General features: G+C 43.2%; 1 protein-coding gene across 1 annotated transcript in view; it reads right to left on the bottom strand.

Annotated features, from left to right (window-relative positions):
• Positions 1–23,706, bottom strand: part of SPTY2D1 (SPT2 chromatin protein domain containing 1) — a 700,855-nt gene that overhangs the window by 134,680 nt on the left and 542,469 nt on the right. The window contains exon 5 of the mRNA XM_044082851.1: positions 5,485–5,562. Coding sequence (XP_043938786.1) covers positions 5,485–5,562 — 78 coding nt within the window. The remainder of the gene's footprint in view (positions 1–5,484; positions 5,563–23,706) is intronic.

Genomic DNA, 23,706 nt, shown 5'->3' with positions numbered 1-23,706 from the left:
CCCATATCTGGGTTACAAGGCTGAAGGTGCTGTAGTTTAATTGCCCCTCATGTGGGTCTAGGATATTGCTGTTTAAGTTGCCTGCCAGAGAGTTTTGGTTGCCTAGCAGGAAATGTGCTAGCAGGTGAATCTGCATGGCTAAAGCAGTGTGCCAAAGGGTCATGGCTATCCTGCATAGTGGGTAAGAGTGGGTTCCTCCCTGCTTGTTAATGTATCACATCACTGTGGTGTTGTCTGTTTTGATTAGTAGAGGCCCCGGAGAGAGTAGGGGTCTGAAAGCTGTCAGAGCGTGCTGAACAGCTAGCATCTCTTTTTGCTTGATGTGCAGATGAATTTGATTTGGGCTCCAGTGGCCCTGAATGTACCCGTCATCCAGTTGTGCACCCCAGGCATAGTCTGATGCATCTGTGGTTAGGGTCTGGGCAACTTGGGGTTGTGAAAAGGGAAGCCTCTTGTTGTGGTTGCATGCTGCTGCCCACCAAAGGAACTCTTTCCTTAGACACGGTATCATAGGTATAATAGTTTCCATGTCCTGAGAATGTTGACACCAAAGGCTTTTTAAGTACCACTGATGTTTCCTCATATGCAGTCTGGCATATGGAATTAGTAGAATGCAGGAGACCATGAACCCTAGAGCTTGCAGGATTTTCCTTGCGGATAACTGGGTTCTGGTGGCCAGTTGAGAGAAGTAGCCTGTCAAGATAGGCTTGTTTTTCTGGAGTAAGGAATGCCATCTGGGATGCTGTGTCCAGGCTTGCTCCCAGGAATACAATTTTCTAACTGGGGACTAGTTTGGATTACTTTTCGTTTGTAGTGTACCCCAGTGAGGTCAGTAGATCTTTTACAAATGTCAGGTGCTGTAAGTTTTTCCTGTCTGCCTGAATCCGGCAGTAGTCCAAGTGGGGAAAATTTGAATATTTTTTGTCTGCAAAAAGCAATGGCTGGAGCCAGACATTTGGTGAAAACTCTGGGGGCAGTGGATAAGCCAAAGGGAAGTGCAGAGAACTGATAATGCATAGATCCTGCCCTGAAACAGATATATCCTGCAAGAGTCTCTGATAGGCCTCTTTTAGGTCTAGAGTGGCTAACCAGGTATCTTTGGATAGCACAGGAAGACGCTTGCTGGAGGGTGAGCATTTTGAATTTTGGTACCACCAGGAAGGTGTTTAGAATGGATGGATCTAGGATTGGGCGCCAAGTGCCCTCTTTTCTGGGTTCCAGGAAAAGTCTGGAATAGAAACCTTGGCCTATCTGGTCTGCAGGAACAGGCTGAATTGCCCTCATGGAGAGCAGGGAATGAACTTGGTTTTGTGCCACTGCCCATTGGTTTGGAGGAAGATCTGGGAACACTTTTAGGGTTGGCAGTGAGTGGAAATACAATGTGTATCCCTGGGACACTATGTTGAGGACCCATCGATCGTTATTGATGGAGGCCCAGTTTTTTGCATGGGAGGCAAGTTTTCCTCCTAGGGGCACAAGCAGCTGGGCAGAGGTAAGAGGTGGAGTTGAAAAGTCATTGTGAATTCTTTCCATAAGGGGGTGGCTTAGCACTCCCTGTTTTATAAGTGGAGGTACTCCATTGCTTAGAGCTCTGCAAACCCGGAGACTGTCTGGGGGGGGTATGTTTCCCCTACGTCTAGTCTGAGATGGCCTTAAGGGGGCTGGAAAAGGCCAATGTTTTAAGGTGCAATGCCTACTGAATCTTGGAGACTGGACTTGCAAAAAATCTTTAACTGTCTGCATAGACTTAGCTTTTTCTTCCATCTTTTTTAGAACCTCTTCTGCTTTGGTGCCAAACAGATTGTCTTTGTTCAGTGGTGCGTCCAATAATTTTGATTTGACATGGTCTGGTAAGGTCTGTTCCTTAAGCCAAGCATGTCTTTTAAGTACAGAACTTGTGACTGCTGCCCTGCAGGATGCTTCTAGGGCATCAAACCCACATTGCAGGGTATGCTTACTAACTTGGCTTGTAGAATGCATAAGCTCCTGTAATTCTTTATTTTCTGCAGTCAGCGAAGGTAGACAGTTTTTGTTTAATGAGTTCCATCATATGTTGCTGGTATTTAGGCATTGGGAACTGACAATTTAATGCTCTAATGGCAAGAGCTGCAGAGGTGTACACTTTTTTTTACCCCATCTGTCTAAAGCTCGGGAATCCCTGTCTGTGGGGGTGGGATACTTAGCTGTGGTTGCTTTTATTCCCTTAGGTCCTTGGGAAATGAACTCTGGGTCAGCAGTAGGATTTTTGAAAAGAAATTTGTGCAAGTCAGGGACTCTCTAGTACTGGTCAGGTTTCCTGAGAGCAGGAGGTAGAGTATCAGGAGTTAGACTGGATTCCATAAAAACAACATCCACAACATCCAGAACAGAAGGAATAGCTACGGGTTTGTGCTGTGGTAAATCTAAAACTACCCTGAGTCTCTTTTTGGACCGAGGATAATCCTGGCATTCTCAGTGGAAATGCTCTCTCAAGGTATATAGGGTTTCACCAAAAGAAAAATCCTCTGGAGGAGAGGCAGAAGGAATGGATTCCTCTGCATCTGAATTCTCCTAAGCAGATAAGAGCATTTCTTCATAATCAGAAACCTCAGAATCGTCTGACTCTTGGTCAGATAAAGCTGGGGACAAGTCTCTCTTCCTTTTAGCAGGGGTAGGCTGGCTTCCCCTAATCAGCATAAGGTCTTCCGCCATTTTAAGCATCTGAGACTGAGGCATGGAAGCAGGCGCTTGAGGCTGGGTCATCTGTTCTTTAGGCATAGTTTGCACTCTGGACCTTAGAAACTCAGTAGTTTTAGAAAGAACTGAAGACGCGAAGAAAGCCGTCGATTTGTGTTGAATATCAGTAGTGCAAAGAACTTCCTCAGAAGCTGGTGCCTGCACAGTGGCTCTGGACTCATCCAAGGTAGAGACATCCGCAGTTTCTGTAGTCAAAGAAGAGTCTTGCGGCATACCGGACTCCACAAACAGGTCTTGGTAGCGGCCTGCAAATCCATCGAAGCGAGCATCAGGGGCTGCGAAAGCACCTCACTTTTAGTACAGGCGAAATAGCGACTAGCTTAATGGAAGCATCATCGGCAGTTTTGGATTTGTGCAGTCTGTCTCTCTCTTTATCCTTATATTTTTTTCGGAAGATTGGTAGTCGGATGGCTTACCGAAGCCATTTCAAAATACGGATCTCGAGAGTGAAAGTATTTAGCTAAGATAAGGGCCTGATGACATATAGTTCGGGTGTTGAACAACGCACAAAACTGGCAGCGAGGGACATTGCGGTCTGGGCCTAAACAGGTGACGCAGTAAGAATGGAAATCTAGGTGTGGTATTTGCTTTCCACAGGCGAAACAATTGTTAACTTTTTCTGACATCGGTTAGAGCAAGAAAAAAGGATCCCCAATGGGGCACTTAGCTTTAGAAAACTTCAACTTCAATTTTGGAAATGAAAACTCAGGTAGCGGCCGACCGGCACTCATGCGAACTGCTTCTGTTTTGGGCTCCCTCAGCAAGAAAGACTGCTGTTATGGCGTCAACTGCCTGTTTTTATACCACTGACAACCTGATGTCAGTCCTGGAGCGACAGCAACTGCCGCAGAAATACTAAGCCTCTGGTATTAGGGCTGACTGAGGGCTACCCCTGGCAGGATAACCCGTGAGGACTGCAACAGTGAAACACTAAGAACATCTGTGAATATCAGTTTAACTGGACCATAAAATTAAAGATGGTTTAAAGCTACCAAATCTCCATTTTTTTACTTTTCATCCATGATTATTTTTTTTTCCACTAATTCTAGTCCTTAAGAACAGGATTCCAATAAATACAAGGTCTCAAGATTTAAGCTGTTTATTTAAATCAAGTCCTTTTACTGAAAAAAGTCAAAGCATTTCACGGTTACTATCTTATTTAGAATAACTTATTCAAGATTTTTATTCTTTATTATATAAAACCAATGCATTTAAGAGATGTTGTATATAGCAACCTCTTTTAGGCAATCCTAATACCACTATAAAAATATAACACTTTGTGTCAAACAATTTCTTAACCACTCAATATGTACCACTGCCACTGGGCAGAAGATATTAGTAACCTAAGAACTTTGGTTTATCCCCTTCTGAATATCAGGACTTCCTTATTAAGGTTTACTCCCCTTCTTTCTTATAGAAGCTTTAATGACCTCAAGGTAAGATATTTTTATGCGTTTTTGTTGAGAATGTGAGTGAAGGTGAGGGTAAGGGTGGGTGTGGGTGTGTGTGTGTGTGAGTGCATAATGCTCACCGTGTAGGGTTTTAGGTGAGGGAGATGCCTCCAGATAAGTTAAACATCTACACCTCTTACAGACAGTTATTTGTGTTAAGTAAGAGTATGTTATCAGTGAGGATAAGGACATCTTTACACTACATGAGGACATCAAGTGCTATGAGGCTGGCAACAGAAGGGAAACAAGATGACTGACCTTCCAAACATCCAGTACTTCAAGTTTTAGACGAAGACGTGCATGTTAAATATGACCTAGTAGCTTAATTTAATTTCAAAGTCCACTGGCTGAACTATTTGTAGGGACTAAGCAGATTAGTTCTAGTTTGTGAAAAAAAAAACACAGGCTAACTATTCAGAGGTGTTTTGTGAGGGAAAGAAAATGTTTCTGTATTCTTATATGAAAAAGAGGAGGAGAAACTATGGGACTTGAGAGCTGGAGACTACAGTGAATCACTTTAATAAAAGTGGCTACCGAGATTCCAGTGCCATTTGTGTAAATGACCACAGCTTATTGGCAGATAACAGTTAGTATACAGTACCAGAGTGCACACAACACTTTCTGAAAACAGCATGCTGAATTCTAGTTGAACAAACAGTAAATGCATCAACTTAAAGCCACAACATAGTACTAGTCCCCAAGGTAGAACAGGTTGCATATGAAAGGTAGTGATTCCCAGTGATTTGCCTCTCAGAAATGCACCTTGCAGACTTCAAGAAATTAACAGACAAAACTGCCTCTGAGGAAAAAAGAAAAAGGGGGCAGTCTAGTTACAAGACAGTCTAAATAGCTAATGTGTACTAGTAAAATAAATTGGAAAAGGAATGGATGCGGCCTAGGGCCCACTCCCTTTCATACCTTCATCATAGAAAAGACTAGTCATCACTAGAAAACTATACAGCACTCGGCTACGAGTACTAACTATTCCATGAAAACTGCCAGAACTCTCTGCCACAGTAACACCATAACTCTGTGTCCAAGTAAAACATATAGTTCAATAACACATAGCCGACAAAGTCATTTAAGTACACCAGTTAATACCTGTTGGTAATGTTTTAATGGGCATCGTGATATCACTACAAAACTAGCATTCTCTTTAAAGTACAAAAGCATTCAGCTAATCTTGAAAGAAACGTCTTTGGTGAAATTTGTACAAGACTGAAAAAGATTCTAAACACTAAAATATATTTACAGTGACTACAGCTGTTTAAAAAATAGGAACAATCAGTTCTCTTACCTCCTTGCCTCTTCTTTTTGCTGCTCCCTAAAACTCGTCTCCATGTATTTCAATGCATAATCACTCTCATCCTTGTATCTAAATTAATGAAATGAATACTCGGTTATTTTCTTTAGGCAAAGTTAAAATGTATCAATGTGCTAGTATGCAACACTGTTTTTATTATCATACAGTAAGGTTTCCTACACTTTAGATAAAAAAATATGCATACATAAATTGCTGACATTAGAAGACACTGCCACTTCCTACAACTAAAATAAATAGGAAGGAGTCACAGGTTTAAAACAGAAAAGTTAAAATAGGTCCTCATGGATGATTACTAAGTTAATGACCCTAGGCAGCCTTTTTAAGCATAACCAAGCTTCCCAAAAATCAAATCTTGTACTATGTGCCTTTGACGTAAGCACCTTACCCACTATGCCAATCCCAAACCTTAATAGGTTCATAAGTAGTTACTATGCTTCGAGTTCAGGGGACCATTAAATAGCCTAGTCCAAAGCCCCAGTTGCGCCCACATATTGTCTGTATAAGTGACTTGCTCAGTGTGACACAGTAGGGAATAGAGCCCTGCACCACAGGAACTACAGCTCAATGCCTTAACCCTCTGTGCCAACTGGCAGCCTCAAGAAAATTTTCATTATGCACTGTAGGATAGTCACACAGCAATGCAAAAGATGAAATGATAACCTACATATTACTATGTTTGCAGAGGTTACTAATATAACACATTTCATACTGTATCAGCTGGTCTGTGAAAAAGCACTTTTAATGGAGCATAAGAATGGGTTCATCCACACTACCAATCAATGTCCAAAAACATTTTTCAAAGGTCCTGCACTCAGAGGACAATGCATCATGACATCATATGCTAAAGACTGCCCTAACCACAGAGCCTGTCAGTTCACCCTCTACCCCCACCCGCCTCTGGGAAGCACCTTACTGCAATCAAGAAATAACGGGACGGCGCAGTGGTAGCATTGTCTCCTCACACAAAAAGGCTTTCTGGTTCCATTCTTGGCTGGGGTGCCTTCTGTGTGGAGTCTGTATGTCCTTCCTGCATTCATGTGGGTTTCCCTCCGGGTGCTCTGGTTTCCTCCCACAACTCAAAGACATACAGCTAGTGTGTTTCTCTCCTGGCTTCTGCTGAAAATTGGCTTTGTTCCAAGTCGGACTTTCCCAGTAAACAAAAAAATGTTGACAAGTACACCACTAACAAATAACATAAAACTCCAATAGCAGGGGATGAACAAAGGGGAAAGCTCATGCAGGAAATCCTTCAACTGTACAGATTTTCATAGAATGTTCAGATTTTTGCTTCATATTTTTGTTCTGTTCCTCCTAAAATTTGTGGTTTTCAGGATTTTTTTTTTTGGAAAATCAGTCGGGATTGAATTCACTAAATAATGACAGGCATTTGAGTTTAGACTTTATATCCTTCAGAAAATGCATGGTTGCACACAACTTTTTATGCTAGCAACTTTCTAAATTTACAGGAGCAATATTTAAAAAGTACAGTTGTGTACCTACCATAAATGTAGATGTTCAAGTGTATTCACTGTTGCAGTCATTACTCTTGGGTTATCCTGCTGGCAGGCTACCCTCAGTCAGCCAGAATTCCAAAGTCTAGGTCCGGCGTCGGTTGCTGTCACCTCTTCCCTGACGTCAGTACGCCAGGGGTATAAAAGATGCAGCCAACGCCATTTTCTTCAGTTTTTCTTGCCCCAGATGTCAGGTGCCCCCAAATTGGTAGGCTGAAAAATATGCCAATAAAAATGCATGCACAAAAATAACATTTTCTTCATCTACAAGCAAATACACCAAAAAGGTTATGTAGGATAGAGAAGTGCAGATAAGTCCCAGCAAAGAAAAGGGGGATGGAGGGTGGGTAACCTGGACTGCAACAGTGAACATCTACATTTATGGTAGGTACACAACTGTACTATGTTCATCGTGTTTCACTGTTGCAGTCATTACTCTTGGGTTGAATCCCAACGCTGAGGATGGGTGGCTGGGCTAAATAGGATTAGGAGAGGCTATAGGCTCTGCAGAACTGCATTGGCAAAGCCTGCTCTGGACTTAGAGTAAAGAGGTAAGTGGTAGTGCTTTGTGAAGGTGTGCACTGAACTGCAATTTGCAGCCTCTAAGATATCTTTGGTTGGTGGTACTCTGAGGAAGGCTGCTGCTCTGGTGGAATGAAGCCTAATGCCCTTAGGCACTGATTTGCCATGTTGAAAATAGCAGAAGCGGATGCAATGGCCTATCCATTTAGAAATAGTCTGTTTTGAGATGGCCTTTCCTTGTGATCCTGCAGCATATGACACTAAAAGTTGCTCAGTCTTTCTGAAAGCTTTAGTTCTGTCCAAGTAGAAGTGTAACTGCCTGTGTATGTCCAAAGAATGCAGAATTTTCTCACCCTTGTTCTGTGGATTTGGATAAAAGGTAGGCAAGTGAATGGTTTGGTTGAGGGCCACACTGGACACCACCTTAGGCATAAATGTAGGTTTTGTCCTCAGAGAAACCCTGTCTGGATGAAAAATGATGAAAGGTTCCACTCCATTAGTGCTTGTAACTCTGAGACTCATCTTGCAGAGGTTATTGCTAGGAGCAGAGCTGTTTTCCAGGATAAGAATTTTATATCTGCTGTTGATGCTGGCACGAAAGGAGGCAGTGTGAGTTTTTTTCCAAAACATAATTGAGGTCCCAGGCAGGAATTGGTGATTTCCTTGGAGGCCTAATGTTTTTGGCCCATCTGAGGTACTGCCTTATTAAAGGATGAGAAAAGATAGGTGGTTCTGAATTGTAGTGGGCTGAAATGGCAGAGGCATGAATCTTAATTGATGAGAAAGAAAGGCCTTTGTTCAGCATCTCAGTTAGGTATTGTAAAATCTGAGGGATATTTGGTACACACGTGTCATTGCCTTGTTCCTGGTTCCAAGCACAGAATCTCTTCCATTTTTCTGCATAAGATTTTCTGGTACTGGGCCTCCTGGCCTCCAAGATGACATCCATAACAGCTTTTGAAAGAGGAGTGTTCTGAATGGCTACATTATCCACCATGCTGCCAGATTTAAGGTCCTGAGTTGGCTGTGCAGGATCGGATTGGTTTGTTGGGTCAGCAAGTGAGAAGTTTGAGGCAATATCCATGCTGGACCTTGAGACAAGCTCTTTAGGATTGGGTACCAGTGCTGGCGAGGCCAATCTGGTGCAATCAGTATCATTTTTGGCTTCTCTTGTCTGACCTTTAGGAGTACCCTGGGAAGGAGAGGCAGTGGGGGAAAAGCATATACTGTTATATTTTTCCAGCTGAAGGATAGGACATCCACTTTCCATGCTTGCTTGTGGTAAATCCTTGTGCAAAATCTCTGCAATTGACAGTTGTGAAAGGAGGCAAATAGATCTATGTCTGGGCATCCCTATTTCCTTATTATCATGCTGAAGACTTGTGGATCCAATTTCCATTCGTGGGGATCCATGAGGTTTCTGCTTAGTTCGTCTGCCAGAGGATTTGTTTTTCCTGGCAGGAATTGTGTTTGCAGGTGAACTTGAAAAGCCAATGCTGTGTCCCATAAGGTCATTGCTTGCCTGCAGAGGGGGTAGGAATGTGTACCTCTCTGCTTGTTTATGTACCACATGATCGTAGTGTTGTCTGTCTATCAGTAACTGTCTTGGGTGAAGCAGGTCCTTGAAAGCTGTCAGGGCATTTTGAACAGTTAGCATCTCTTTTTGATTGATGTGAAGATGCATCTGGTTTGCGGGCCATGTGCCCTGAATACATTTTCCTGCCATATGGGCCCCCCAGGCATAATCTGATGAATTTGGTGTCAGTGTCTGCCTGGTTGTGGGTAAACTGAATGGCAGACCCTTGTTGTGGTGACAGGCTTCTGCCCCCCATCGAAACTCCTGTTGCAGGCAGGGAATGAGTGCAATTACTGCCTCCAGGCTGTGGCAATGCTGAGTCCAAACACTTTTTAGATACCATTGTAGTTTCCTCATATGCAGTCTGACATATAGAATTAGTAGAATGCAGGATGCCATCAAACCCAAGGCCTGCAGGATTTTCCTTGCAGATAAGTGGGTTTTTGTTGCCAATTTCTTGAAGTAAGTAGTCAGATGCTTTTGTTTGTCTGGCGTGAGACAAGCCATCTGGGCAGCTGTATTTAAGCTTGCACCCAGGAATATTATCTCTTGAGAGGGCACTAGTTTTGATTTCTTCTCGTTTACGGTGTACCCTAGGCCAATTAGCAATCTTTTTACAAACGCCAGATGCTTTAGAAGAATGTCTTTGTTATCTGCTTGAATTAAGCAGTCGTCCAAGTAAAGATATATTTGAATTCCTTTTTGTCTGCAAAACGCAGTTACTGGTGCCAGGCATTTTGTGAAGACCCTGGGCGCAGTAGATAAGCCAAAGGGCAGTGCAGAGAATTGGTAATGCATTGAGCCAGCTATGAATCTGAGGTATCTTCTGCAAGATTGTCTGATTGGGACATGCAGGTTTGCCTCTTTTAGGTCCAAAGTTACGAGCCAAGCCTTCTTGCCCAGCATGGGCAGTAGCTGCTGTAGAGTCAACATCTTGAATTTTGGAACTTCCAGAAACATATTTAGTATAGACAGGTCCAGTATTGGTCTCCAGGTTTTGTCCTTTCTGGGTACTAGGAAAAGTCTGGAGTAAAATCCTTGCCCCTGCTCTTGTTGTGGTACTTGCTGAATAGCCCTCATGTCCATGAGGGCTGTAATTTGTTTTTGTGCCTCTGCCCATTGACTGTGTGGCAGGTCTGGCATACCTTTTGACCTTGGTAGAGTGTGAAAATGGAATCTGTAGCCTTGGCACACTATGTTCAGGACCCATTTGTCTTGGGGAACCATTTGCCAATTTGATGAAAAAAGTGCTAGGTTTTCCTCCTAAGGGGGCTGCCAAAAGAAAAGTGCTTGGATCTGGTAGAGGAAAGTCATTGGGACTGTTTCCTGTAAGGCTGTGATTTGTCTTCCCTGCTGTTTGAGGTAGGAGCACTCCATTGTTTAGGCCTGTATGAGCCTTGGGGCTGAGATCTGCCTCTGGAACGCCTGTTATCTGCCTCTTTGTGGTCTGCCTGACACTGGAAAGGACCAATTTTTAGAAGGCCAGTTCCTGCTAAACCTGGGTGGCTGTACCTGTAAGAAATCCTTGACTGCGTGGATTTTGCTTTATCCTCCATTTTTTCAACACCTCTTCTGCTTTAGTACCAAACAAAGTATCATGCTGTAATGGTGCATCTAATAATTTTGCTTTAACATGATCAGGCAGATTCTGTTCCTTTAACCAAGCATCTCTTCTAATAACAGAACCTGTAACAGCGGCCCTGCAAGAGGCCTCCAGTGAATCATAACCACATTGTAAAGTATGCTTTCCCACTTGTTCAGCTGCATGCAATAAATCCTGTAATTCCTTGTTCTCTGAACATTCAGTATTTGTCAACAATTTCTGTTTAAGCAGGGACATTAAATATTGCTGATATTTAAGCATATGAAACTGACAATTTAAAGCCCTTACAGCCAGGGTAGCAGAAGTGTAGACTTTTTTCCCCCCATCTGTCTAGAGCCCTAGAATCCCTATCAGAGGAGACAGGGTTTTTTGCAGTGGAAGCTTTAACCCTTTTGAGACCCTGAGATATAGTTTCTGGGTCAGCAGAGGGGTTTTTATATAGGAATTTATGAGAATCCGGGACCCTGTAGTATCTGTCTGGCTTAACAGGTGCAGGGGGTAAAGAGTCAGGGGTCAGGCCGGACTCTGAAAGTACATCATCTACAATGTCTAGAACAGGTGGAATGGCAAGGGGTCTGTGCTGAGGAAGCAGCAGAAGGTCTCTGAGCCTTTTCTTAGATTCAGAATAATCTTGGCTCTCCCAGTGGAAATGCTCCCTCATGGTATGCAGGGTTTCCCCAAAAGAATAATCTTCAGGAGGAGAGGCTGAAGGAATGTATTCTTCAGCATCAGAATCCTCATAGGGAAGCATGGAGTAATCCTGTTCAGAAGAGGAATCAGAGGAAATAGAAACCTGATCAGAAGAATCATACTCTTGTCTCTTGCCTAGGCCTCTTATCAGGAGGGGGATGGGAACCCCTGATCAAAGTAATTAGGTCTTCGGCCATTCTGAGCATCTGTTTTTTAGGCATGGAAGTCTGAGTAGGGGAATGCTGTACTTGTTTCTTTGTCTTTAGAGCTCCTATAGTCTTTGTCTTTGAAGCTGAAGATGGCTTAACATATAATTGTGTAGGTCTGAAGACACCCTCAGAAGCCGATGCCTGCTCAGCGGCTCCGGACCCATATGAGAGAATGATTTCCGAGTGTCCAATACCTTGAGTATCCAGAGGCTCAGTTGGCTCCACGTGGGAGTCGGAAGCGGCCTGTGGCTCTGAGGTAGCGGGCGCCAGGGAGTGCAAAAGCGCCTCACTGAGAACTGGCGACTGGCCTAGCAGAGGCCTCGTCATCAGTTTTGGACCTCGGATGCCTATCCTTTTCCTTGTCCTTGCGGTTTTTGTAAACTCCGGCTATCGGCTGGTCCGACGGCATTATATAATTAAATCTTTGGCCAAAGTAATGAAATGCAAAATCGAACAGATGCTTAATAGTGCGTTGGTTAAATCTAGCACAAAACCGACAGCTAGCAACGTTGTGATCAGGGCCTAGGCAAGGGATACAGTAAGAGTGAAAATCCTTATGAGGTACTTGCTTCCCACAAGACATACAACTGTTAACTTTTTCTGACATCGGTCTGGAGCAAGAAAAAAGTTTCCCCAATGGGGTACTTAGCTTTAATGAAGACTTCGGTTCTGAAACTCGGATTTGAAAATCTCAGGAGTCGGCCGACTAGCACTTGCAAACTGCTGGAGAAAGACCGGAGAAAATGCCGTTGGCTGCATCTTTTATACCCCTGGCACACTGACATCAGGGAAGAGGCGACAGCAACCGACGCCGGACCTAGACTTTGGAATTCTGGCCGACTGAGGGTAGCCTGCCAGCAGGATAACCCAAGAGTAATGACTGCAACAGTGAAACATGATGAACATCTTGTCCCTATTTTGGGGGGTTTGTCCACCATTACTTTTGGCTTTGTCCAGATTTTTTGTGCTAAGAGGTTGATAGGTATGTCATACAGTAGGAAATAATCTGTTGATTCCTCAAGGAGAATACTCTTGTAGATCACTTCACACAATATATCAACTCCAAATGCCCTACTTGACTGATCCCGTGGTCGGTCTGAATCCCAAGCAAAACGACTACCACCATAAATGGAACTAGAATGTCTGCAACAGACATTCATGAAGCACTCATTGGAAGTAGTCCCTCCTTTTGTGGAGTGAACTTTGACTGCAGCATTTTCCAATAGGTGGTTACTTGCCTGATGGCAAAAGACAACTGCAGGCTAACTGGATATACAACTTTTTTATTATTATGAACTCAAAAAAAAAATGAGATTATGATGCACATCCAAGGTGTAGTGGGCTGTTTGCCCTCAAGGTTCTGCCCAAATAAAGAAAACAGGAAGAATTTGACCAGTTCAGGGACAATTTAGAAGTTACTTTTCTGAAGAAAATAAAAGTTATGAGTATTTATCATGAAACTTGAACTGTGTGTGGAAGTTTTGGCTGCAAAGATAGACAGGACTCCTTGGCTGCATGTTTAGGGCTGCTCAGTATTTACAATTTTTCCAGGCTGCTTAGTCTTTCCACTTCTATGCTATTATGCCTGGCTTCCACTGAAATGTCTCCTGTTTGCCTGGCACAAACAGTTTAAGAAAATGACAGGTAACAAAGGAGATGGCAGTCAGAGCATCCAATCACAAACCTAGCATTAGGGTGAGCAGCCATAACTTTTGCCTTTGGCACTGAGGATTGCCAACTGGAGGACAGATGGAACACAGTCCTCAGCTAGACCACTTGGATAGCACCTTATGGGAACAGTTGCCCCAGTCATGGTGGTCCAGCAGTAGTTAGGGATCTAGATGCAACACAATTCATACTGAATGAGTGCATGGGGGACTAGACTCCAATAAAAGAGGTGGCAATGTAAGAAAGAAAAAATAAATAAATAAATAAAACGCGCACACAAAAAAAAAACTTAGCTGTTGACTACAGGAATGGTGTGCCTTGGAGAACAGCAAGTGGATCTTTACTACACTTCTGGCAACATAAGGAAATACAGCTGGTCAAATTCTTTGAAAGGCAAATACTTATCTTCTTCTCTGTTTCTGGTGAATGATACAAAATTATTTTTGTGATGGGTTTAGTCTTATCTGCATAAAATCAGAAGTAGCTATATATGTCCAAATAATGTAATAGGTACCTGCCTTTGTTATGACACTGAGCAAAGAACAACTCCTTGTGTAGTGCCTAATTAACGTTAGTTTCAGTAACCACATTATGTGTAACAGGGATTCTTAAAATACCTTGTCTTTGTGGAAAGAAAGACAGTGTGGGGAGACTTACAAGGTTTGTGTTTCTGAACTGATGGATACCAGAAACTGGATTTACCATAAAAGAAAATTCTGATTCACTGATGATTGCTTGTTTGAGTGAGAGAAGTCCACATTTTTCCAGCACAAAGTGCATATCCCTTGAGAAAAAAAAAAACCCAAACTGGAGGCCACAGCAAGAATGTCCTTCTGAGGAGCGCTTTGTAGCCCATGAGGAGTACCAGAGGTCAGCGAGGACTAGTCCATAATGTGGAACAGCAGCTAAGTGAGCTTTGATGGTGGAAATTAGAGGTCTGCACTTAAAGGATTGGCATAATGGTTAAGATACTTACCTTACAAACACACAGTGCACAGTTTGGTTCTCAAATGGGATAATTGGCTAGGACTAACATGCCTCACAATGGCAGTTAGCCTGGTAATAAGTCTATGAACCTAAAAACCTATAAAAAGCTCCTAGAGGCAGGACAGGACTGTAGTGACTAGGGCTAAATATAAGTTGTTACCCCATTCAGTCATTGAGGTGAACTTCTTCCACTTTTCACCTCAGCAGTACAATAATGAAACTATCCTGTCACATAATCTGAGAGAATAATATAATTAGGCAAACTGCAGGCACCACAGGATCATTTCAAGAATGCAAAGATCAGGGTGTAGTATGCCTGGTGAGTGGGTCAGGAATAGTGAATGGAGAGGAAGGCACACAATACGAGTTACCCTGTGTTTGGACAGCAACAGAAACCACATCTGTCACAAGCAGAACAGGACACAAGGATTAGTCTTGCTGTGTTCCATCTGTAAGAGGCACTTCACAATCAGGTAAATGGGAAGGAAGGCATACAGCAAGCCCACAGGGTCAGGGGTGCATCAGGACTTCCCTTGCTTTGCTGACCCGTGATCTGAAAAGTGAAAAGAATCATGGGCTCTTTGCACTACCTAGTAAAATAACAGGTTGTAAGCCAGATATCTCCAGTTTTCCAAGATGTTATAGAACACTGCAGTGCACAGGGATGATCTGTGGGCTGTCATATGCCTGTTAAGTCTGTGTTGACAAGGAGCTAGTCTCCCCTAGGATGTGGGGCTGCTATATCTAGTGGTTGTTCTGAAATGCCCTTTCCAGGCTAAAAATATTTGCTTTCGTTTACCAGGAAAGTCTTGACTGTGTTACATTACCCAATTTCAGCAGAGCACAGGACAAAAGCTACAAAAAGGTAAGAAACTCTATGGTGTACAAACAATTAAATTCATTAAAAACAGAATAAACAGGAACTATCATATTTTTACCAGTCTATGTATTTATCCACTGCTGACTAGGTTAGCCCCACTAGGCTAGTAGCTCCTTTTCAATGGAGACCTAAGGTCATTTTGATACTAGTAGGGAAATTTGGCCAGGGCATTGGGGAACTTCTAATCTTTTTTTTTTTTTTTTTCAACAGGTGCTGTGGGGTACAAATGTAGTGCATGTTGCACAGTGTCCCTATAAAAAAATACATATATTTTGGACAGACAAAAAGATAGTTTTCAGAGAGAGATAAGTAACACTGTAGAAATGTTAAAAGAAGGAATTTTGAACGTTTTTTGGTATGACACTTCAGTGAATCTCATGAGAGAGAATATTAGAACATGAAAGCAGAATACTTTATAAATATTTGAATATACAATGGTTGGATGGAAATGTGAAAAGTATTCCAAGACAATAAAAGAGGAATGTTATAATACAATACAAAACAATGGTTCCATTTGGTTTGAATCAAAGCAAATTGAAATGCAGTAGTAAAATAATGAATTTTGGATTGAATTGTATTTTTATTAATTGTTTGTATGGGTGGGGCTGTCAAATATATGTATGTGAATATGTGCTTGTCACTTCCTTTGAAGGCTATTGTAGCCAAAGAGCTAGAAAGAAACATTAAAAAAGTGTGTGGATGTTTACTCTGAACATTTTCGTTGTAGCTTATTTTTCTTGAACATTTTTGGTTGAAAATACATTTGGAGGTCTCCTGCATGGCTCAAGTCACCAATGTCAGCACCTTGGGTTAGTATACTGGGTGCTAAAGGAAGCCCACATGGTAGTTCATATTCACTCAGAGCAGAGGACAGAACTTCCTGTGTGGAATCCCAAATGCTATCAATCTAGGCCTCCTGTGACAGCAGGGGTACAACCCCTCCTGGACAGTCTCTACCTGCAAGTACATGAACTGGATATCTTAGGAGAAACTGGCAGGGTCTAGAATGGGATCAAAACTGCTGGCCCTTTTCATGACCAAGAGCAGCATGTAGAACCACTTTGCCTTGTTCTGAATATAGGACACCCTCTATAGCCTCTCAGCCTTGTTTTTTTTTTTTTTTTTTTTGGGGGGGGGGGGCACTATCACTCTGTCATCTGGTGTCCAAAAAAAGAAGTCATGTCTTATCATGTTCCATGTCTGTTATCGATCTTCACTAATATTTGACTGTGGGCTCGGTTCCAAGCCTTGAAACAGACTCGGCCATTTATTTCAGCTCGTGCCTTCCAAACTCTTGAGCTAGACTCTACCCACAATGCTCATCTCTAAATTACCTCAGATCGAGTTTGCCTAAATTAGTGGCAGACAAATAGTAAATAAAATGAGATCAGGTATGTGTCCCTATTATGAAGTCAGTCCTGGGAGAATTCGCTCCACTAAGTCTCAGGCTGGGGGAAGGAATGAGGGGATGTCAAGGATAAGTAAAGATCAACAACACAGATGGCACGTTATGGTAAGACATAACTTCCTTATCTGATGTTGTCAATCTTCATGTAATCCTTGACTGTGGGAGAGAGTCCCCAGCTACCTGAATCTTGGGAGGTCTCACAGATGAATACTCCTAAGCACCACTGAACTGAATAATGTTCGTTCCCTAGAGACTTGATCCAATTTGTAATGAGTGATAAAGGTACGAGTTGTGGCTGACGTACCTACCAAGGGGAGAAAACGCTGAGAGAAGAAAGGAGCCACTTTTGAAATTTTAAGTATTTTCTTCTGAATTTTTGTTTGAAATTACTGCTTTGCCGCCTACTTTTCGGTGTTTTCCGGCTTGCTAAAGTTGATATCTGTATTAGAAACAGTATTTAGAACACATCTAGAGCCTGTTTACTGCATTTCCTGTGTTGCACTTAATTTAAAATAGTTTTTTTTCTTAAAATTGCATTTTACCTGACTCTGGCCTAGTACTCAAGTGTGGGGTCATTTATTGCACTGTTCTGACTATTTTGCTACTTGTGTATCTCTGCTACCTTTAAAATTAAAACAAACAAACAAAAAAAACAAACAAACAAAAAAAAAAATTTAGCTTTTTTCAAACTTTCTGAAATTTAATAAAGTTCAGTTACAGATTTGCTGTTCTTTTGCTTGGGCTAAAGGGAAGTCTCTGTGTTCACCAGTGGCAGTGGTTAACACTAAGCAGCCTGCCTGTCCCTGTAGGAGTGGTTACTGCCTAGAAGCTGTAGTTTTATTGGCCATTTTGGGTCAATTCCAAACTCCTTGATCTCTCTCTCTTAAAACCCTACAACTCTCTTTTTGCGCGGTCTTGTGCACAGAGCAGCGTCGGGCCGTGCCGCTTAAAACAGGTTTAAACTATTCCTGGCTCCACAAAGTCTGCTCTTCACTTTTTCCCTTAGAACTGCTCTAAATCTCAAAATAAGCACTCTATTTTCATTCTAAAGCCCTGCACTTGCTCGTATAAGTAATCTCATAGGTAAACACTAATAAACTTAAGCACTACATCCTCTTATACTCCTTTTAAGCACTTGCTCCCTATTGGTTCTTTCTGATCAGTCAATAAGTAGTTCCCTATATTATTCAGGCATGTCCAAAGGTCAGTTTCGGGTTTAGTCTCCAGTCCAGCGGGTGAATCTGGGAATCTTGAGGCAATGTTACAACTGCCTTATGTATACAGACCACCCTCTCCTCCTCCCAACAAGTTCAAATATATGTGAGAGATGCAACTATATAGCTGAAACTGGAGGCTAAGCTCTCTCAACCCAGTACTGGCACAGCCTGTCAGGAGGAGAAGGTAACCACACACACTACAAATCCAGTCTCACATAGACCTATCGCATCAGCAAACCAAACACAAACACACAAAAACATACTCGGAGGCTCTAAATAAAAATCTGCCTAAGCAGCAGAGACCTCCAAAGCAGACATCCAAGCAACCCCTACCACGAAACAATACCCACATAGCATATAGTTCACAAAGTCAGAGTGCCACACAGTCACAGCCCTTAAGGCTAAACAACACACCTAATACACTTGTAATAGGTGACTCTATTGTCAGACACACTGACGTCCCCACTCACCAGGCTGAACAAGGAGAAGGTCACTGTAAGCTGCCTGTCGGGTGCCAGGATCCGCCACATAACACAAGCACTCAGGTCAATCCAAAGCAAGTACAAATATGACTCCGTCATTGTCCATGCTGGTGTGAATGACCTGAGACGTACCTCCCTGGACTACATGAAAAAAGACACAGGAGCTCTTTGATCATGTAGCCCAGGCCGGTATGACCCTGACCTTGAGTAGCATCTTACCCTCACCAAGAATGATGCCACAGTATAAAGACAAAATGATCAATTTTAACAACTGGCTAAAGTATTGGTGTCATTCAAAGGGGATCCAGTGTCTGTCAGCCTGGGATGACATGCTTGACAAGCCACGTTGCTTCGCTAGGGACGGCTTGCACCTGTCACCCCTGGGTTTTCAAATACTGGCAAAGGCTCTTGCCTCCCCCATAGTGCCTTTTTTAGGCAAGGCTCAAAAGACAAACCCACCTCCATAGACAACACAAAGAAAAAAAACTAAGGGTAATGCTGCTCAATGCCAGAAGTCTAAACCTCAAGATGCACGCACTCGAGACTCTCCTCAGTATGGAGAATATCGATATCTGTGCAGTAACAGAAACCTGGTTCAAGGCTCCCGAGAGCACTCCAGCACTAACAGGTTATACTTCATACCATGCTTTCCAGCCCCAAAACTCGGACCGAACCACAAAAGGAGGGGGAGTATCCATATTTATCACCTCCAGGTTAGTGGCACTGCATGAAGCATCGGAGACCATCCATGTGCAACTAACAGTGGGCAAAACTGCCTTTCAGTTTGTAGTCTGCTACAGACCACCCTCCCAAACACAGGAACCTCACTCGGCTTTCCTGAGAACACTGGAGAATATGAAGGTCTCTCCAAACACCATTATATTTAGTGACTTCAACTACCCAAACATTGATTGGAAAAACTACTCAAGCCCAAACACCCTCGCCCAACGGTTCCTAGAATTTATAAACTCAAATGCTATGGAACAACTGGTCACCACTCATACAAGAGGGGAAAACATATTGGATCTGGTCATCACCAACATGGGGTCTCTATGTTCCACACCAGAGGTATACCCCTCATTGGTAAGATCAGACCATAAACTAATCTCACTGGACATCCATATTCCGTCCCCACCCCTAGCCAAGGAAACCATGGTGAAGAACTTCTCAAAAGCAAACTTCACACTTCTCAAAACCGAGGTGGAATCTTTCAAAGCCCCCGGGCCAGTGGAAAATACGGCCCAAAATGCAGAATCCTTTACAAAAGCATTCTATGGACACCTACAGGAATGCATGGAGCATGCTATCCCAAATAAAACCAAGACTCACTCCTCCCAAAGGCAGGAGGCCTGTCTGGTGGACCCCGGCCATAAATAAGCTATACAACAGAAGGAGAAAGCTACTACATGATGGAGCAAAATCCCAAAAAGGGAAGGTGTCTCTGGTCAGTACTAGCAAGAAACTATCCCTCATAAAATCATCTAAGGCCAGCCTCGAAAGAAAAATTGCACAAGACACTAAAGATAACCACAAGGCCTTCTTAAGTTATGTCCGAAACCTGGGAGGCAACTCCCAGATATGCTCTGAGTTAGTGCAAAATGACAAAAAATACACTGAACCCACAGACATTGCCAACATCCTGGCAGAAAGGTTCAGTGCAACCTTCTCCCTCCAAAAGAGCAAATGTCTGTCCCAACAGAGTGTAGACTTCCTGAGATCACAGATGCACAGGTGACAGCTGCCCTCTCCAAGGCAAAAAACACAGAATCAATGGGACCAGACGGTGTCCCAGGCTGAGTCTTACACAAGTTCCAAGAAGAACTAAACCCTCATATAAAGTCACTGTTCAATCTCAGCCTTACTACAGGATATGTACACAAGGAATGGCGTACAGCAACAGTGGTCCCACTCCACAAAGCTGGTGCTACAACAGACCCCGGAAACTACCGCCCTATAAGCCTGACTAGCCTGGTCTGCAAAACTATGGAGCGTATCATCATGAAAATCAAAAACAAAGACATTGGGAACCTCCAGACATTGGATCCTACCCAATTCGGCTTTGTTAAGGGCAGATCTTGCCTCTTGAACCTGGTCGACTTCTTTAAAACAGTTACCAAAGCCATAGCTGAAGGGAAGGTAGTCCACACAGCCTACCTGGACCTTGCAAAAGCCTTCAACACAATACCCCACTCGGGCATCATAAATAAGCTCACCAGCTTAAATATCAACCCCTATGTCACAAGATGGGTTGCAAACTGGCTCAGGGATAGAACCCACATGGTCAGAATAGCAGGTTCCATGTCAGACTCTAAACCAGTTACAAGTGGCATACCACAAGGCTCAGTCCTGGGACCTCTCTTGTTCGGTATATATTTCTTCGAGGTACAGGCTAACATGGGTGGACTATGGCTGACCAAGTTCGCAGATGACTGCAAACTGGGTGCCGTAATCGACTCTCCGGCTGACACAAGCATCCTCCAAAAACGTCTCACAGATCCAGATAACTGGTGCCAGAGCCATGGCCTACAGCTAAATGCCAAAAAGTGCATAGTCATCCCCTTTGGGAAAAACAAAGTGCCCACAAATTACCACATAGGTGGTAATCCATTAAGTACGGAAGAAGTAATTAGGGACTTGGGGACCCAAGTAGATAGCAATCTCTCCTTTGACAATCACGTTGCCAAAGTGGTTAGAAAGACCTTCTATATAGCCCACCTTATCACAAAAGGGTTCACATCTAGATCAAGAGAGGTCATTGTGCCTCTCTACTCATCACTTATCAGGCCCACAACTGAATACAATGCCCCATTTGGGATGTACCTTACCTGACACTTGCAGCAACTGGAAAGAACCCAAAAGTATCTCACCAAGAGGATCAAGGGGTTCAAACAGATGCCCTATGCAGTTTGACTAAAGAAACTCCAGCTCTACTCAGTTGCGTACCGCCTACTCAGAGGCGATCTGTGTCTGACGTACAACGCCATGTCCAACCCAGAATTAATGGACATGCTTCACCTCAGGAAATCCAAATCCCTTAGAGCTACATGCTCCAGGGACTTGAACCTCAGCACAGAAATAAATACGACATGCTGGAGGGACAGCTTCATATCCCAGAGGCTCCCCTCACTCTGGAACAAAATCCTAATCCATGATAGGCAGAGCCCCTCAATGACCCTCTTCAAGAGAAATCTTGACGAGTGGATGGGAGATAGTAAGTTTACCCCTGGGATCTCTTCTGTGTCCCTGCTTGACAGAGGTACAGTAAACTAACTTTAAGAGGGCTACCTTCTGTGACCAACTACACAGAGGCACAGTCAACTAATCTAAAAGGGTGGCGAAAGCCAAACACACTCTGGCTAGGCTTATAAATGCCCTAGGGCAGATAGCCTAGTATCAACCCATGAAGAAGACCATGTGGCTGCTGCACAAATGTCATCTAAAGAAGCTCTGGCATGAAAAATTGCAGAAGTTGCCAAAACTCTGGTTGAGTGGGTTTTCACTGGAGGTGGAAGGTGAAGTCCTTTAGAATGACAGATAAATGTGATACAATCTATGAGCCATTTAGTTAAGGTAACCTTGGTAATTGGGTTACCAAAGGAAAGAGGAAAAGGCAACAAATAACTGGTCAAAAAATCCTTTGTTCTGTGAAAATAAAAACATAGTTGTCTGTGAACACCTAATAAATGTAGGGGATATTCTCCTTTACTGGAAAAGTTAACAAAAAAGACTGGAAGTTGTAATGTTTGATTTATGTTGGATTCTGAGACCATCTTTGGCAATAAGGATGGATTAGCTCCGAGGGAGATCCTGTCTCTGTGAAATATTATCTAGGGGGATTTGCAGGACAAGGCTTGAATTTCAGATACTCTTTTGGCAGAAGTTACAGCTGCTAGGAATAAGGTTTTGGAAGTCAGAAACTAAGTCACATGTAGCTGATGGTTCAAAAGGGGAAAGAGTAAGACATTGTAAAATTAGGGTTAGATCAAGGTACAATGAGCTCTTTAAATGGAGGTCTTAACCTTAGAATTCCCTTTAAAAAGACTTTACAAAGTTTGCGACATAAGGGATGAACCATCAAAACTGGTATGGAAATTGGATGTCACAGCTAGATGGACTTTAACTGTAGAGGATGAAGAGCCAGTTTGACAAAGGTCAGCTAAAAAATCTAATACTTTATGCACAAGGACTGTATAAGGGTCTAGTGCATTACCAAGAGCCCAACTAGCAATTTTTTCCCCATTTACTTTGGTACAGTTTCCTAGTAGAAGGTTTATGATGGGCCACAATTACTTGACAGACGGGAGAGGAAAGGAAAGAGTGCCTGGCAATCACAGCAACTGCAAAAGCCATGCATTGAGCTTGAGATGTTGGAGATTCAGATGAACCATTCCCTCTGGATGAGATAACCGATCCTGAGCTGTGTCCAGAATCCAAGGTTTCCAAAGTAGATGAGGCCAAAGGAAGGGAAACCAAATTTATTGAGGCCAGAACAGGGCAAAGAGGATTACTGTGTTTTTCGACCTCTTGGCTTTCTTTAGAAATCGAGACATTAAAGGAATTGGATGAACAGCGTCCCTCGGTGACTCCCCTGGGGGGGGGGGGTTAGGGCAAAGTAACTGTTGCACTTGTTGAGAGGGGACGCAAATAGATCGCAGCAAGGATGGCCCCAGTGACAGAGGATCTTTTGTCACCACAGGACTGAGAGACCACTTGAGGCATCAAAATAGTTTTGCTCAGCCTCTCTGCTATCACGTTGGAGCTTCCCAGGATACGAGTTGCCATAAGAAAGTGGTTGGAAGAAATTGTCCATTGACAAACTCTGTGGGCTACTTGACGAATTGGGTAAGATTTGGTTCCTCCTTGCTTGCTGATGTACCAAGACCACTGACATGTCTGTTTGGATTGCTACTTTTCCTAGGGGAAGGGCATCTTGGAATGCTTGCAGCGCTAAGAGCACGACCCTCATCTCTAGAACACTGATGTGAAAATTGGCTGCCAGAGGGGACCAAGTGCCTTGGACTGTCCTTCACAGATAATGCCCCCCCCAACCCTATCTGGGAAGCATCCGTGGTCATTATGGCTTGGGGGTGTGGAAGGACAAAAGGATGGCCTGAGAGAATCTCACCGGAGTGGAGCCACCATGACCATTCTTGTTTACAGCAATTGGTGATCAAGATGTTGTGTGATACTGGATGATTTATCAGAGAAGATTTAGAGGCCAGAAACCATTGGAGGATTTGCATGCGATATCGGACTAAAGATAAGTACAGTTGTGTACACTTGCCATAAATGTAGATGTTCAAGTGTATTCACTGTTGCAGTCATCACATTTGGGCTATCCCTGCTTGGGTAGCCCTCAGCCGGCCCGAACACCAAAGGCTTCGTATTTCTGAGTCGGTTGCAGTCGCTCCAGGACTGACGTCAGGTCATCAGTGGTATAAA

This window comes from Protopterus annectens, chromosome 9.part0, assembly GCF_019279795.1.
Source record: "Protopterus annectens isolate FY-2018-M chromosome 9.part0, PAN1.0, whole genome shotgun sequence".
NCBI classification, from domain to species: Eukaryota; Metazoa; Chordata; order Ceratodontiformes; family Protopteridae; genus Protopterus; species Protopterus annectens.
Note: the sequence above shows the minus strand (reverse complement) of the source record. Positions and strands in the feature narration are given on the sequence as shown.